The 13,202-nt window shown below is 41.6% G+C and overlaps 2 protein-coding genes across 2 annotated transcripts; both read right to left on the bottom strand.

Annotated features, from left to right (window-relative positions):
• Window positions 1-196: 196 nt before the first annotated feature.
• On the bottom strand, window positions 197-2,292 carry cyb5d1 (cytochrome b5 domain containing 1). The gene is made up of 4 exons (XM_076289746.1): window positions 2,172-2,292; window positions 1,924-2,000; window positions 1,614-1,832; window positions 197-532 (listed from the first exon to the last, which is right to left on the bottom strand). The coding sequence occupies exons 1-4, from the start codon at window positions 2,290-2,292 to the stop codon at window positions 302-304; spliced, it is 648 nt and encodes a 215-aa protein (XP_076145861.1). The 3' UTR covers window positions 197-301.
• An 805-nt stretch (window positions 2,293-3,097) lies between these two features.
• dnajc3b (DnaJ (Hsp40) homolog, subfamily C, member 3b) lies at window positions 3,098-12,642 on the bottom strand. The gene is made up of 12 exons (XM_076289144.1): window positions 12,156-12,642; window positions 11,233-11,343; window positions 10,812-10,936; window positions 10,290-10,364; window positions 9,625-9,768; window positions 8,942-9,123; window positions 8,606-8,725; window positions 8,179-8,284; window positions 6,614-6,734; window positions 6,131-6,263; window positions 5,876-6,024; window positions 3,098-4,874 (listed from the first exon to the last, which is right to left on the bottom strand). The coding sequence occupies exons 1-12, from the start codon at window positions 12,238-12,240 to the stop codon at window positions 4,720-4,722; spliced, it is 1,506 nt and encodes a 501-aa protein (XP_076145259.1). The 5' UTR covers window positions 12,241-12,642; the 3' UTR covers window positions 3,098-4,719.
• Between the last annotated feature and the right edge of the window lie 560 nt (window positions 12,643-13,202).

Below are 13,202 nucleotides of genomic sequence, written 5' to 3'. Positions count from 1 at the left end.
GCTTGAAACAAGCTAGTGAATAACATAAGAGGAATCACCATGGCAACCAGTTGACTGTATTATGAGGTTTTATTGGACACCATTATTTCCATTTATTTTTTTATTTACTCACACTGTGTCATCATCCTGCACTGCAGTAAGGAACAGATAATTAGCATATGAGAGCAGGAAACAACAATATGGATGCATGTAAGAATAAAGCCAAACAAAACAATTCTAATATGGGGGCGTTTCTTTAATGGTGGTAACTTGGTTTCACTTTGTGCACATGAAATATTTCCATGACAGTTTTGATGGTGTATCAAAATTCAGTGAGGTCATCATTGAAGTACAGACATATAGATTCTGTAAAAAGTTCCTGGTCCAAGCGACACTGGTAGAACTCCTCATCCTCATCAAAGAAACCGTTCTCACACAGGGTCTTAGTCATGTCCAGGTTTACATGGTTGTGCTTCCAGGTGTAGCTGGCAGCGTGGGAGTTGTACCTTAAGTAACGCTGCAGGATCTCATCCAAGGTTTCCTCTGAGCACACCTGTGCAAGAATAAAACAGCAAATTGTTCTGAGGTGGTATTACCAGCTGCTGATTTTAAACAGGTTTTACGTTTTCCAGATCTGGCTATCTGTTCAAATGGACTACTTTTTTTTTTGTTCTGTTCTGTTTTGTTTTGTTTTTACATCTTTAAAGCAGGGAGTTCTGGGTCCTCCGAGAAAAAAAAAAAAGCAAAGGAATTTGTTTATAGTGATCCAATGAAAACGCTCACTCCAAAACCATGTGAGGGGAAGGGAGAAGAAAGAAAAGAAAGTTAGCAGCGAGCAGGAAAGACAGAGAAGAGATGGAAAGAGTTAGAAAAGGCGGGGGGGGGGGGGGGGGCATTGGAAAAACAGAGAGGAATGGACGAAAAAAGTGAAAGTCTTACACTAAGCTGCTGGCCCAAGAGTAATTCACTGGTGCCAGATGGGGCATTTGGCATGAGCCTGTAACTGTACCCGTTCCCCCTCCTTCCTCTACCCCCTACCACCCTCCTCCCCAAATACACACACACACGCTGAACTTCTGAGCAGGGCGGGTGGCATCTGCCCCAGGGGGTGAATTACGGAGACCCAGCTTGGGCACAGTTGTACACCCGGAGGCTCAACATCCCTCTCATTTCCCCCTGTCATGCTGGACATAGCTCAAAAGAGGAGCATGAACAGGGAGCAAAGCAGAGCGGGGTGGTGGGTGGGGGTGGAAGTGTTTGCGTGTGTATGTGTGTGTGTGTGTGTGTGTGTAAAGGGGAGGGGGGTCAGAGATTTTGATATGATTGTGAGAGGCAGAGATGGAGAACTGTTGAACCAGTCTGCCCTCTTCAGTGCACTAGGGTGTAGTGCAGGAAGAGGAAGAAGGAAATAAACTACAGCTGCAAAAGTCTACTTTGCAGCTTTGCACATAAACAATATGGGCAGCCGGCTATACATCATGTGATGTCTCTTAGACACACTTAGAGAACTGTGATAAGGCTCATTGCCCTGAGGAAAGATAGCTCTGTGATGAGAAGCTGGCTTGTCTGCAGGCATTGGAGTTTATGTAAAGGGATTGAGAGTGAATCTTTTTCCAAGACTGCAACTGGCTTACCTCCAATTTCTGTTCCTCGGAGGTGAGAGTGTTGATTATGCGTATCCAGCGAGTCTTGGCAGACAGTAGGCCCACCTCGAAGCGGCTGTCCCGCCACCATGGCCTCCCAAAATCATTGGCCCAGTCTGTGCGTGGGCAAGGAGGGGGGACGTGAACAAAGCGCCCCCTAGGGGTGTAGTATTTGAGACAGCCTGTGAGCGGGTCAATATGAGTAAGAATCTGTAAATGCAAAAAATGAATCATGTACGCTGCATAAATAAAATTACAACTTCTATATTAAGCAGTTTAACTTTCCTATTAACAATCTCACATCTTTCTTTTTAGGATCAAACCAGTGGCTGATGTCCTTTCCCGCACATTCAATTATGGGTTTCAGCAGAATATCACCTATTAAAAAATAATGCAACGTTTTTTTCAGTTAATTATGAAGGCAGTTTTGTCTCACCCCAATAGATAGACTATAAAACTACGCATGGGGGAAAAGAGAAATATTTCACAATTTTAATTGCATCTTAGCTTCTAGGCTATTAGTAGGCTAAGCCTATTTGCTCAACTTACCTTTGAACTCATGCACCAACGGTGTCAAATCATACACTTTGCCAAGGTAAGACACCCATAAATCATCCAAAGTATTATGTAGGGACACCTCACTCGGTGTAAAATATTTGGATCGTCGCATTTGCTAAGATATATGAGCTATCTAGATAAAAAAAAAAAAAAGCAACGTAGGCTAAAGCCTGATTTCTGCTGTCGATAATAATAATAATCTTGCTGCCTATTTCGATGGCAAGGCTACATTGTATCAGACTTGCTCAGCGTACACAAACAACTGTTTCCCCGTTACTGTGGTAACCAAGGGAACTACAACTCAACACACGCCGATTATGCACGGACTGCATGCGAGTCGCGTGGCGTGAGTCAAATGATTTGAGGATGAGAATTTTGAACTGCCGTGCCGTGTTTTATATATGTTTAGCGGATAGCAAGAAAATTACTTTTCACAATTGTATCAATATTAGTCCACCGTCCCTTTACCAAATAAGACCTTGACTGCTTGATAATTCTCCCCACAGCTGTATTCAAAGATGTCCTTGTGGGTTAGGCTATGTGGGTTATCTTGTTCAGCTGTTTTGTTTCATTGCAAACATAATTCCATGCTCATTTCAAAGTAAGAATCACCACACCAAATACACTGTTGGATGGTGACTTATCTTTTTCCAGATCCTTATAGGCCTGCCCCCTTTACTTATGCTAGTCCCCTCAGTTCAGTGGGGCGAGGAGATTCCAGACACCTATGTGACCCTCGCCACACCTTTTACCACAACTGGGCAATGTTACATTTGTATTGACAGAAAATGAAAAAATATGCATACGTATGACGTATCCGGTGTTGAGTAAACTGGTTAGATAACCATATATGGCTCATTGTGAAGGTGTTTGTTGAAGGTGTAACCAGGTGCAAATGAATACAAATAGACCATTAGAACATTTGGAAATTATTCATTCCCCATTCGAACTTCAATGAACAAGGAATCAGGAACCAATCTGGGTGTCAACATGAAGCTAATGAATTGGAAGAACACGCAACACCTTATTTCATTATTTTCTTTCATTTTAAATACAATCCGCACATTCAGTTTCAGTTTGGCCAAGACAAAGACACACAAAAAAAAGCCGTTAAACAAAACCCAAAAAGGAGAGATACTGTGAGTCATGAATGCCAGGAGGAATCCTTTTTGGAGACCAAAACAGTACAGTAACCTCCAACCCTAAAGAATCTGATGCAAGTGTCAGATTCACCTTTCCAAACTAATACCTGCAAACTGAGTGAACACAGGTTTTTTAAGTAGCATGTCCTTAAAAGGTTAGACTTTACACACGATTTTAGAGATAGAGACCTAAATTCTCTGATCTCAAGAAGGGGGACTGAGCCAATTTGAGAATACACCGAATAATATTCTGTCTAAACAGAAAGGTAACAAGACCTATAAGTGTCAAGTCACGCATTTCCCCATTAGGAAGAGTTTACCTTTGAAGGCTTCATGAAAGAGTGTTCTGGTCAGTTTCAGTTACTTGATCAGTTTCAAATGGACACCTTAAAGAGTTCAGTGCTCTAGGAGTGGTTTCATTAAAATAATAAAGAATACAAAAAGCATGTTTAAAAAAAAACAAAAAAAAAACAAAGTTGCTACAATAACTACTGAGAAACATTGAGAAGTCTGATGTGCATGAACAGGTATTGTACACACACACACACACACACACACACACACACAAGGCATCTGCCCCAAATACGTGACACAACTTAAGGTCACACCATGACTCTCAAAACCTCACTTAGCCCATCTGTGGCATCTATGAAAAGACTTTCACATAACGTTTAACATAAGTAACTATTTTTGATGTTTCTGTTGCTACGTGGAAACTTACCAGTGTTTGGTTCTTCGTTTCTGTGCAGAACACACTCTGGAAACTACATGTAATAGCACAGATGAGCTAAGAAGGTCTGAGAGGCATGAACGAAAGTGCTGTTTATTTTAAGTAACGCAATGCCACTGCACATTATCGGGAGTGCTTTTGTGGAGTATGCAGACGCATACAGGAGCAGTAAACCTAGACAGACAGGCCATAAGCAATGAAGACAAAGGAGCTGAACAGGGTGAAAGAGAAAATGGCACACCGATATGTTAAATGGAAAACTGTCACGACCTGGTTAGCTGTGGTTGCAAGCTCTCTTGCCCTATTCCGGGCTTCAAGTCCATTTGTCCACTCTCTCCATGGTCTCTCGGGTCGGTCAGTAAAGACCAATGTACAGACAGACAGACAGTCCCTCCCAGTTCAGCCTTAGAGCTCAAGCAGACAAGAAATGACTGTCCCATTTGCTCAGAAGAGGTGATGCTAAAAGTCTCACCAAAACCCTCTTAGTTAAATTCCTTCACCTGCAAAAAAGGAGGGAAAAAAGAGCTACAACAAAAAACAAAAAAATCCATTCCTAATTACAACACTGCGTGCTGTCCTCTGGGTCTTTCCTTTTATGAGTACCTGGATTTAAGTCTGTTCCTGGCTTTTATTTTGTAAAAAGGAGCAAAAAAATAATCTGTCCGTCCTAGTTGTAGGTAAACTTGAAGTGATAGTTGCCGCCACCACCGCCCGACTCGAAGGGATTAAAGCCAAACGGCCAGGCACCTTCCCGGCCACCTCCACCCTGCTGACTCTCTGGGTCCAGGGGGTCCTCACCCGCATCAAACTTCTGGCGCATCTCTGAGGAAAGAGAGATAGAGAGAGAGAGGTGGGGGGGTTTAATTTGCTGAAAAAAGTGTTCTATATTTCCAAGAGGCAAATAAAGACAACTTGGGTTTGAGCAAAAGAGGAAAGTCGTTGGCTGTAAGGTACAACAGCAGGTGAGTGTCCTACTCGGCCAAATGTCTAGCCAGTTAACTATATCCGACTTCCAAGTTCAGATCATTTCAGTTCGGTGTTTATTGCCATATTTATTAAGAATACAATGAAATACTTGTGCTCTGGCTGTCTCTGCCGTACATAAAAGACTGCTCACAAGAACCAACATTTTGACACACAATCACAACATTCAGGGCCTGTGTCCACCAATCGTGTTCACATCGTTCCGCGCCCTCGGAGGAGAAAAGCCCTCAGGACTAACCCCCCCGCCCCTGTGCTCTAACAGTGCTCACTGAAATCTGTTCAACTTTTAGAATGGCGCTGGGCTGGTCAATGTCACTTCTCTCTCGACGACTGTAACCGAACAACAATAAACATTTGACCAAAGCGCTCTGAAAATGAGGTTGAGGGCGCTATCAGTGCATAAAATTAAATAAAATATTGGTGGACACAGGCCCTTAGTATGGTTCAATAAATAAATACAATCAATAGTGTAAAATGTAAAGAAGTATAGAAATATTTGAGTTAATGAAGTCAAAAAAAGAAAACGTAGGATAAAATATGTAACCCTACACGGTAGTTCAGTACAATAAATATATGATCACAGTGTGGTATCTATGTATGATGCATATAGTGGTGCCAGCTGTTCAGCTGTTCTGACTGCTTGTGGGAAGAAACTATTAGTATTAAAATTCTCGGTCCTCCGAGGACAACAATAGCAAGCTCTCCATTCAGTGGTCGACAGCAACTAGAAATGTACCTAGAATGCATCTGGTGCTTTCAGTCGTGTCTCCTCCATCCATTTACAGCGATGTTTTCATTTTCATTGATTTTGAAGTTATTGATGGTAAAGTTAGGTTTACCTGGGTCAGTTAGGACTTCCTTTGCTGAGGCAATGTCAATGAATTTCTTCTCGGCTTCCTTCTTGTCTGTCTCTGACTGGAAGTTGTCTGGATGCCACTGCTGTGCGAGCTTTCTGTATGCTTTAATTATTTCCTGCTTGTTGGCATTCCTATAGAGAAACACAAAAAACAGAATGAGATAATGGAGTAAACAGGGTAGAAAGAGAAAAAAGACAAAGAACATGAAAAAGGACAACAAAGGGAAGTCAGCCTCACCTGCCTACACCCAGGATCTTGTAGTAGTCCCTCTTGCGTGACTGCTTGAGCAGTTTCTGTGCACGGTCGAGACCCTCTCGAATCTCCTGATTTTCATTGTCGAACTCCCGAGCCTCCTGGTAGTCCTCCACAGCTGGACCATGACACAGCAAAGGGAAAAGTGTTCAGACACAGCATAAACAGTTTACTTGTTTACTCCGTATAGTCATCGCTATGCAACAGACTTGCTATGCAAAGCAACTTTATTCAACAACATGAGAAACTGGACTAGACTGAAAAATAAAAGTTATGGTTATGGTCGCTTTGGATAAAAGCGTCTGCTAAATCAATTAATGTAAATTTAAATGTTATGATTATAGTATCTGACAGATACTTTTGTCCAAAGTAACTTACAAAACTTGACAAAGCGTTAACGGTATAACATTAATAACAAACTTGGCACTAATGATCTTGATGAAATGTGTATTTGAGAGAGGAATATACCTTTCTCGTAGTCCTGGAGCTGGATGTAGGCCTCAGCTCTGTCCCTGAGGATGTGCAGGTTCTGCGGGTCTAACTGGTGGGCCTCTGTGCAGGCGTCCACAGCCTCTCTCGACCTCTTGATCTAGACGTCGACAGAGAAAGTGGAAAGCACTGAGTGGGACGTTCTACACCCCACCACCAAAGTCAAAGGCAACTATGCGTGGTTATAAGAAAATGTGCAGCTCTTGCACTGTTGAATGCAAGTTTTTTCCCTGCTTTCTAAGTTTTATTACTTATTGGGAAGTGGATAAGTGAAAGCAGAATTTTCAAGCGGAGCATGAGAAAAAAAATAGAAGTATCAGTCTGACCACTCTGAGAGGCCTACTGGTTAGCGCTTCAGACTTGTACCGGGAGGGTTGCCGGTTCGAACCCCGACCAGTAAGAACGCCTGAAGTACCCTTGAGCAAGGCACCTAACCCCTCACTGCTCCCCGAGCGCCGCTGTAGCAGGCAGCTCACTGCGTCGGGATTAGTGTGTGCTGAGAGTATTGGATTCAGAACTTATTACTTTTCATGACTTATGAAGAAATCAGTTAAATCATATATCTAATCATGTACCTGCTTATTTGGATCTGACTAACTTTAATGAAACAATTGTATAATCATTTATATTTTATATAGTGACATTTTTTGATTAAATGTTCCAGCCATAAAGGCTGAAAAAGGGGGACTGAGAGAAAGTGGAATAGAACATTATGTCCAATATTCCAATATGTGGTTTAATGTTCTGCATTTTGTCCAATATTCCAATATGTGGTTTAATGTTCTGCATTTCTCATTAGTAGGTCACTTTGATACTAAAAGTATGATTCTATGTAATGACTGTATGATATCTGTATTGTCTCTGTGTATATCTCTGTGTGACTGTATTTAGAGATAAGCGGGAACATTATGACTTTGCAGTGTTTTACTGTTCTGCATGGCTGCGTCAGTAGCTATCTGCTCCGGATTGCCAGGCTGCCACTAATCAGGGTCTGATTCAGTGTAGTCCACGTGAGATGGGATGACCAACGCCATCTCCCGTCAGCCTGGAAGGATACTTAAACTCTAACTATTTCCTTGTCTAGTTAGAGCAGCTGATGGATCTTTAGGTGAAGTCATGCTGTCTCTCCCTTGATGCGCATCATTGTAAATAAACTCTGTTCCTGATTTTTCATACTATTGGTCTGACTGGGTCTCTATTAAATCTATGGTATCAAAATTACCATCAGTGCTTCACCTCACTGTGTGTTCACTGTGTGCTGAGTGTGTTTCACTAATTCACGGATTGGGATAAATGCAGAGACCAAATTTCCCTCATGGGATCAAAAGAGTATTTATACTTATACTTATACTATATATGCCTGAGAGAACACAGAGGATGCCTGACCACTCTGAGAGGACACAGAGGTTGGCCCCCATTACCACCCTCATTTGACTTCTTGAAAATACACCATTTGCTTAAACAACTCGTGACATTGAGGGTGTGGTGACAGACAGAAAGGGTGTGGTGAGACAGAGACACGTTTCAGCTGTAGGTTTACAGACCTGGACCAGGCAATGGCAGATCCTCTCTTTGGCTTTGCTGGTGTAGAACTGCACAGTGGGTTCAGTTTTCATGACCAACTCGTACTTGTCGGCAGCTTCCTGAAACCTAAGGGGTGATAGGTGGTTGGCATGACAACTCTGTTTTAGGGACCAGTCTGCTACAGTGGTACATGGAAATCCTTGAGACTACAAGTCTACTCTTTCAATCAAAAGAGAAATTGTACTGTATTCAAAGCTTATCTTTTACAATCTATCAAAAAGTGCATAAAGTGCAGTCCAGATTCCAAACAAAAAGAATTCACTTTTATTATTTTCTCTCTGATGTCATATTACTGTTCTGGCATTGCAACTTAATTTTACTGACAAGCACGTGACAGGCAGGCAACTGACGTTAAGTTATGGGGGACATAAATGGTAAGAACCTGACCTCTGCTCTAAGATGAGCTCCTCGGCAGAGTCCATTTGCTTACTCAGCTTCTTCACCTGCTTGTAGTGAGCAAAGCACTCCTTGTCATCCTGGTCCAGCTTCAGACACTCACGGACTTGACTGGAGAGAAGGACAAGGACAAAGACAGGACATGTTTAATTTTCACAGATAAAGATTAGATATGAGACATTTCATTTACACATTTACATTGGGTGATGAGGAGGAACCATCAGCTATGTTATATAAATAAAAAAAAAAACACGTGTAGAGGACAATGCTTTACAGCTTATTTAATGGGATGTTTGTGTATTAAGTTTGTTGATTAATATTGCTTACTTGAGGGATTCCTGGTGTTCGCCTAGTTGGTAGTGCAGCTTGCTGAGTTTCAGGTAGGCTGCTCGGTTGTCCGTCCGAAGTTTTGCAGCTGGCGTCAGGTCCTGGATGGCCTTCCGCGGATCACCAAGGCGGATGAAGCAGCCAGCACGGAGCTCACGAGACTCAGGGTCCCAAGGAGAAATCTACAGGGATGATGGACGGGGACTACACAATTACTTGAATAATTCAAATAAATGACATTGCCATTTCAGTCTGTTAAAGAGATGGTCATATTTTTTTAGAGCAGTGGTCATATTTTTCCTTTCCATACCTCTAATTCATGCTTTGGGTCCAATTGCTTTTACATAGTGAAGTCAATACTGAATTACTTTTTTGCACTATATTTTAGTATGGCTTAAGCTGATTATACGCAAGGCAATTTTTGAGCAATGTTGCTAGGCAATGTTCCTGAGTATTGTTGGCATTGAGCAACTTATTTTCCTGGAGAACTTAAATCACTAGGCAAATGATCATGATCATCCAATCAGAACACATGGAACCTGTTATGTGGTTGCCCAAGCAACGCTGCTCAAAAAGTTTCCCCATCTACCGTCACCTTTAGTTAATGGTCAATGCGGTGGCGCCTTATTTGTGGAAGTTAGTTACTTTTACATGACTTGTTTACAGTTACACGTGTCCCGTACCTCTATGACCCGCTCCAGAATGTCTATGGTTTTGGCGTAGTCGCCCTGGTGATGGGCATGATGCGCCATTTCCTGCAGCTCCTCCAGCTCGTCTGCTCTGGAGAGCTGCTCCCTCGCCTCCTGGTGCTCTGTAGAGCGCTGCAGCTGAGGGGAGGAGAAGAGAGGAGGTGGAGGACAAATAAAGTCAATACTTTCAAAGTCAGATACATGGCTACTGGTGCAAGGTTCCGTGTGAGAGCATCGCATGTGTGAGAATAGAATTTGCTTATATTCAGGTTTTTAGAAGGATTGTTTTGTGCAGATTCTTTTCTCCAGATTTCCTTAAAATCTGTAATAAAATATTAGACTGTGAGTACAGGGTGTTGTACAGAAGCCAAGTAGATGAAGAACCAAGCTTTAGCAGGAAACAATTTGAATACTTTTGAATACTGTTAAACATCACAAAGGTAGATAATACCTAAAATTATGTAAATTAAAAAACTTAATTCCCTGGGTGCCAATTGTTGCACAAATGAAAGTGATGAGGAATGCTCTTACAACGAGCAAGCCTGGCTTAAGTTAGCACAACATTCTGAACATGCCTAGCACAGCTTTTAAGGAGAATAAATACAGGTACATGAATGAGATGTAGAGAGACAAGGGAATAAAAATCCATTTAGGCTTACCACTGCCTCAAAGTCCTCCCTGGCCTCCTGAGCGTTGCCCTGCTTCAGAAGAATATTCCCTCTTTGGAGCCTGGCCTGAAAAAAGTAGACGAGATCCAGTCAAGAAAGAAATGAGAGAGAAAGAGTGACAGGGTCTGTGACAGAGAAAGAGGAGCGTGAACGTGTGAAATTGACTCCAAGAGAGGGAGAGTCCATACAGGAATGAAGAGGGAAAGATTAGATTGGAAGAAAGAGGATACCATTGTGTACTTACAATTGGTCTCTCTAATGGCAACTAGAATGCAACTCTACAGAGGCCAAATGACCTCTTACGATATTAAAGAAAGTTTCAAATAATTTGTGGATCTGCTCCAAAAATATATGGATTTTTCCTTGGCCTGTGCTATAACCATCCAACTAGTTTCATGAAAACCAGGCTGTTGTTTTTTTGCATAATCCTGCTGACAAATGGGCAAACAAACCAACAAACATAACCTGGAGGTCATAGGAGTAGCTGAGGTTGAGGTTATATGCTGTACTCACAGCCAGGAAGTCGGGCTTGAGCTGTATGGCCCTGGTCAGATCTGGCAAGGCAGACTTGGACTTCCCCATCGCCAGGAAGACAGCTGCACGCTTGTAATACGTCAGGTAGTTCTTTGAATCTCCATCTGTTAAGGGCATGACACAAAGGTGAATAGTTTCAATGCACACTGTGGTAGCCTATGAGAAGAAGAAAAAAATATCACAACCCATATCATTCTATCTATATTTGTGTCATTAAAATATATAGACTTTAAACTGTGGATATATTGTTGAATAGAAACAGAAAGCTTAGAAACAGAAAATCTGTTTTCAGAATAACTGTGCTAACAGGTTAACTATGAACTTGCTTTCATGCCTGAATTACTGCCCCTACTTGGGATGCAATTATGTGACTGTCTTTGTGTTATTGGTTATCACCTACCAACAGCCGAGTGGTAATGGGACAAGGCCTCTGCCAGCTGTCCAGCTGCCAACAACTTGCGGCCCATTTCAAGATGGTGCTCAATTTCCACAGGGGTGGCTCCCAACACACCTGAAACATTCAGTGGATGTTTGATGAATTTTAAACTCAATGGGTACATATCGGCTTCAAACTCATAGGACAGATAAAAGAAATTACTCAGCGTTAAAATAAATAAATAAATTTAAAAAAAACAGCCAGATTACGGTTTCACTCCTGTTATTGTACTATATATTTTTGTGGTCAAACAGGCCGTGCAATCATGACATCAGCTGATGGGATATATTTTCAACTCAGGTTCAATATTTGGTTTGAGTTATAAATAACATCTATCAGTATAATGTTGCACCAGCATTTCCTGGCACGTCAAATAAGCTATCGCAGCCTCTGGTGAGACTCCTGGAATTTCTGGGTTACACAGGCAGGAGATGACGCCTCCGTTGAAGATGAACTGAACCATTGAAACTTTGACTTTAGAAGAAAAGTCATCCACTTCTACTAGCATCAGACGTCAAAATGCCATGCCATACATGATCTTGCAGCCCGAATCCAGGTCACGGCATGCAATGGTCAGAATGTCACTTGACGATTGCCCTAGGGCGGCTACACTTGTAAGCAAGAACGACAAGAACTACTAAGACCACAAATATGGCAAAACTCTCACATATTAAGCAGAAGCATTTTACTTTAGCTTTCGTTTTGTAGCCGAGCCGAGTTTCGAATCTTGGCCATGGAAAGCTAACGTTATGCTGCAACTAAGTAAGGATAAGACACGCAACTTGGATAATGCCCGTCATTGTAAATAATAGCGACGTGCGCTATTCATTTACCACCTTTCGTGAATGCATTAGAATAAGGGCGTTGAAAATAATATTAAATCTTACCGTCGATCTGCAAGTCCAAAACGACACATAGCAGGGATAAAGACGACAGGACACCACTGAGACCTTTCCGCCGTCCCGACTCCATTTTTCACACCACTGACCTATATTTACAATGTTACAGTCCTCCAGATGTTTGTGTGTTGCTGATTATGAGCACGATTATTTAAACACACACGACCGCGGGATCATGACTAAAGTAAAGCGAAAGCCATTTCGGCCAAAAAAAAAATGAACACTAGGTATCTGATGTACGTTACCCAAATATTTCCGGGTAGATTCACAGACCACAACACTGTAAAGTTCCGATGTGTGTTCTATAAGAGCAATTATATCTAAAATACACGTATTGAACAAACCCAAACAGTATAAGTGCTGTACGTGACAAAACAGTGACTAATCGACAACATTTAATTTAGTTAGCCTGCCCTCCTTCACTTGTCTTCGTGGAACTGACACTGACTTGTACATCTACGCACCAAGAAGCTGAGCTGACACATCCGTGTTTGCCTACAAACGTGGTTGCGTTTCATTGGAGAAATTATTTTAACGCGCAATGGACACTCCCACACCCATGTACGGCGCCGTGCAGCCTGTATGCAGTAGCTGCATGTCTCTTCTAACTTTTTCGACTTGGTATAGCCTACCTGAAAGTTAGCCTATGTCAAGATCACAGTGCGTAGGCAAAAAAAAAACAAAAAAAAAACATAAGGCCCTTTTCAAAGGATTTTTTTTAATTTGGGTTCATAAACAAAAAACAACAGATATAAATAGCAAAAAGAAAATGATCTATAATGTAATTATTGCCTATTTAGCCTGATCAAACCAAGAAGTAGGCCTAATCAATGAATCCATTAATTTTGACCTTGATTCATAGAAAGTAAAAAGTAGATTTCCAAGTGTCAACACATTTTCTAATCAACACTTAACTGCTTCACTTATAAAAATAGTTTGTGCCTGCTTTTGCATTCAAAAAAAGTCTCATGACAAGATATAAAAATCATATTGTACACTATATTGTCATATTGTACACTATATACATGCATCACA

Source organism: Alosa pseudoharengus, unplaced genomic scaffold (assembly GCF_046254945.1).
Source record: "Alosa pseudoharengus isolate Yale_2024_CS ecotype anadromous, Long Island Sound unplaced genomic scaffold, YU_APseudo_1.1 YU_APseudo_1.1_scf_17, whole genome shotgun sequence".
Taxonomy (NCBI): Eukaryota; Metazoa; Chordata; class Actinopteri; order Clupeiformes; family Clupeidae; genus Alosa; species Alosa pseudoharengus.
Note: the sequence above shows the minus strand (reverse complement) of the source record. Positions and strands in the feature narration are given on the sequence as shown.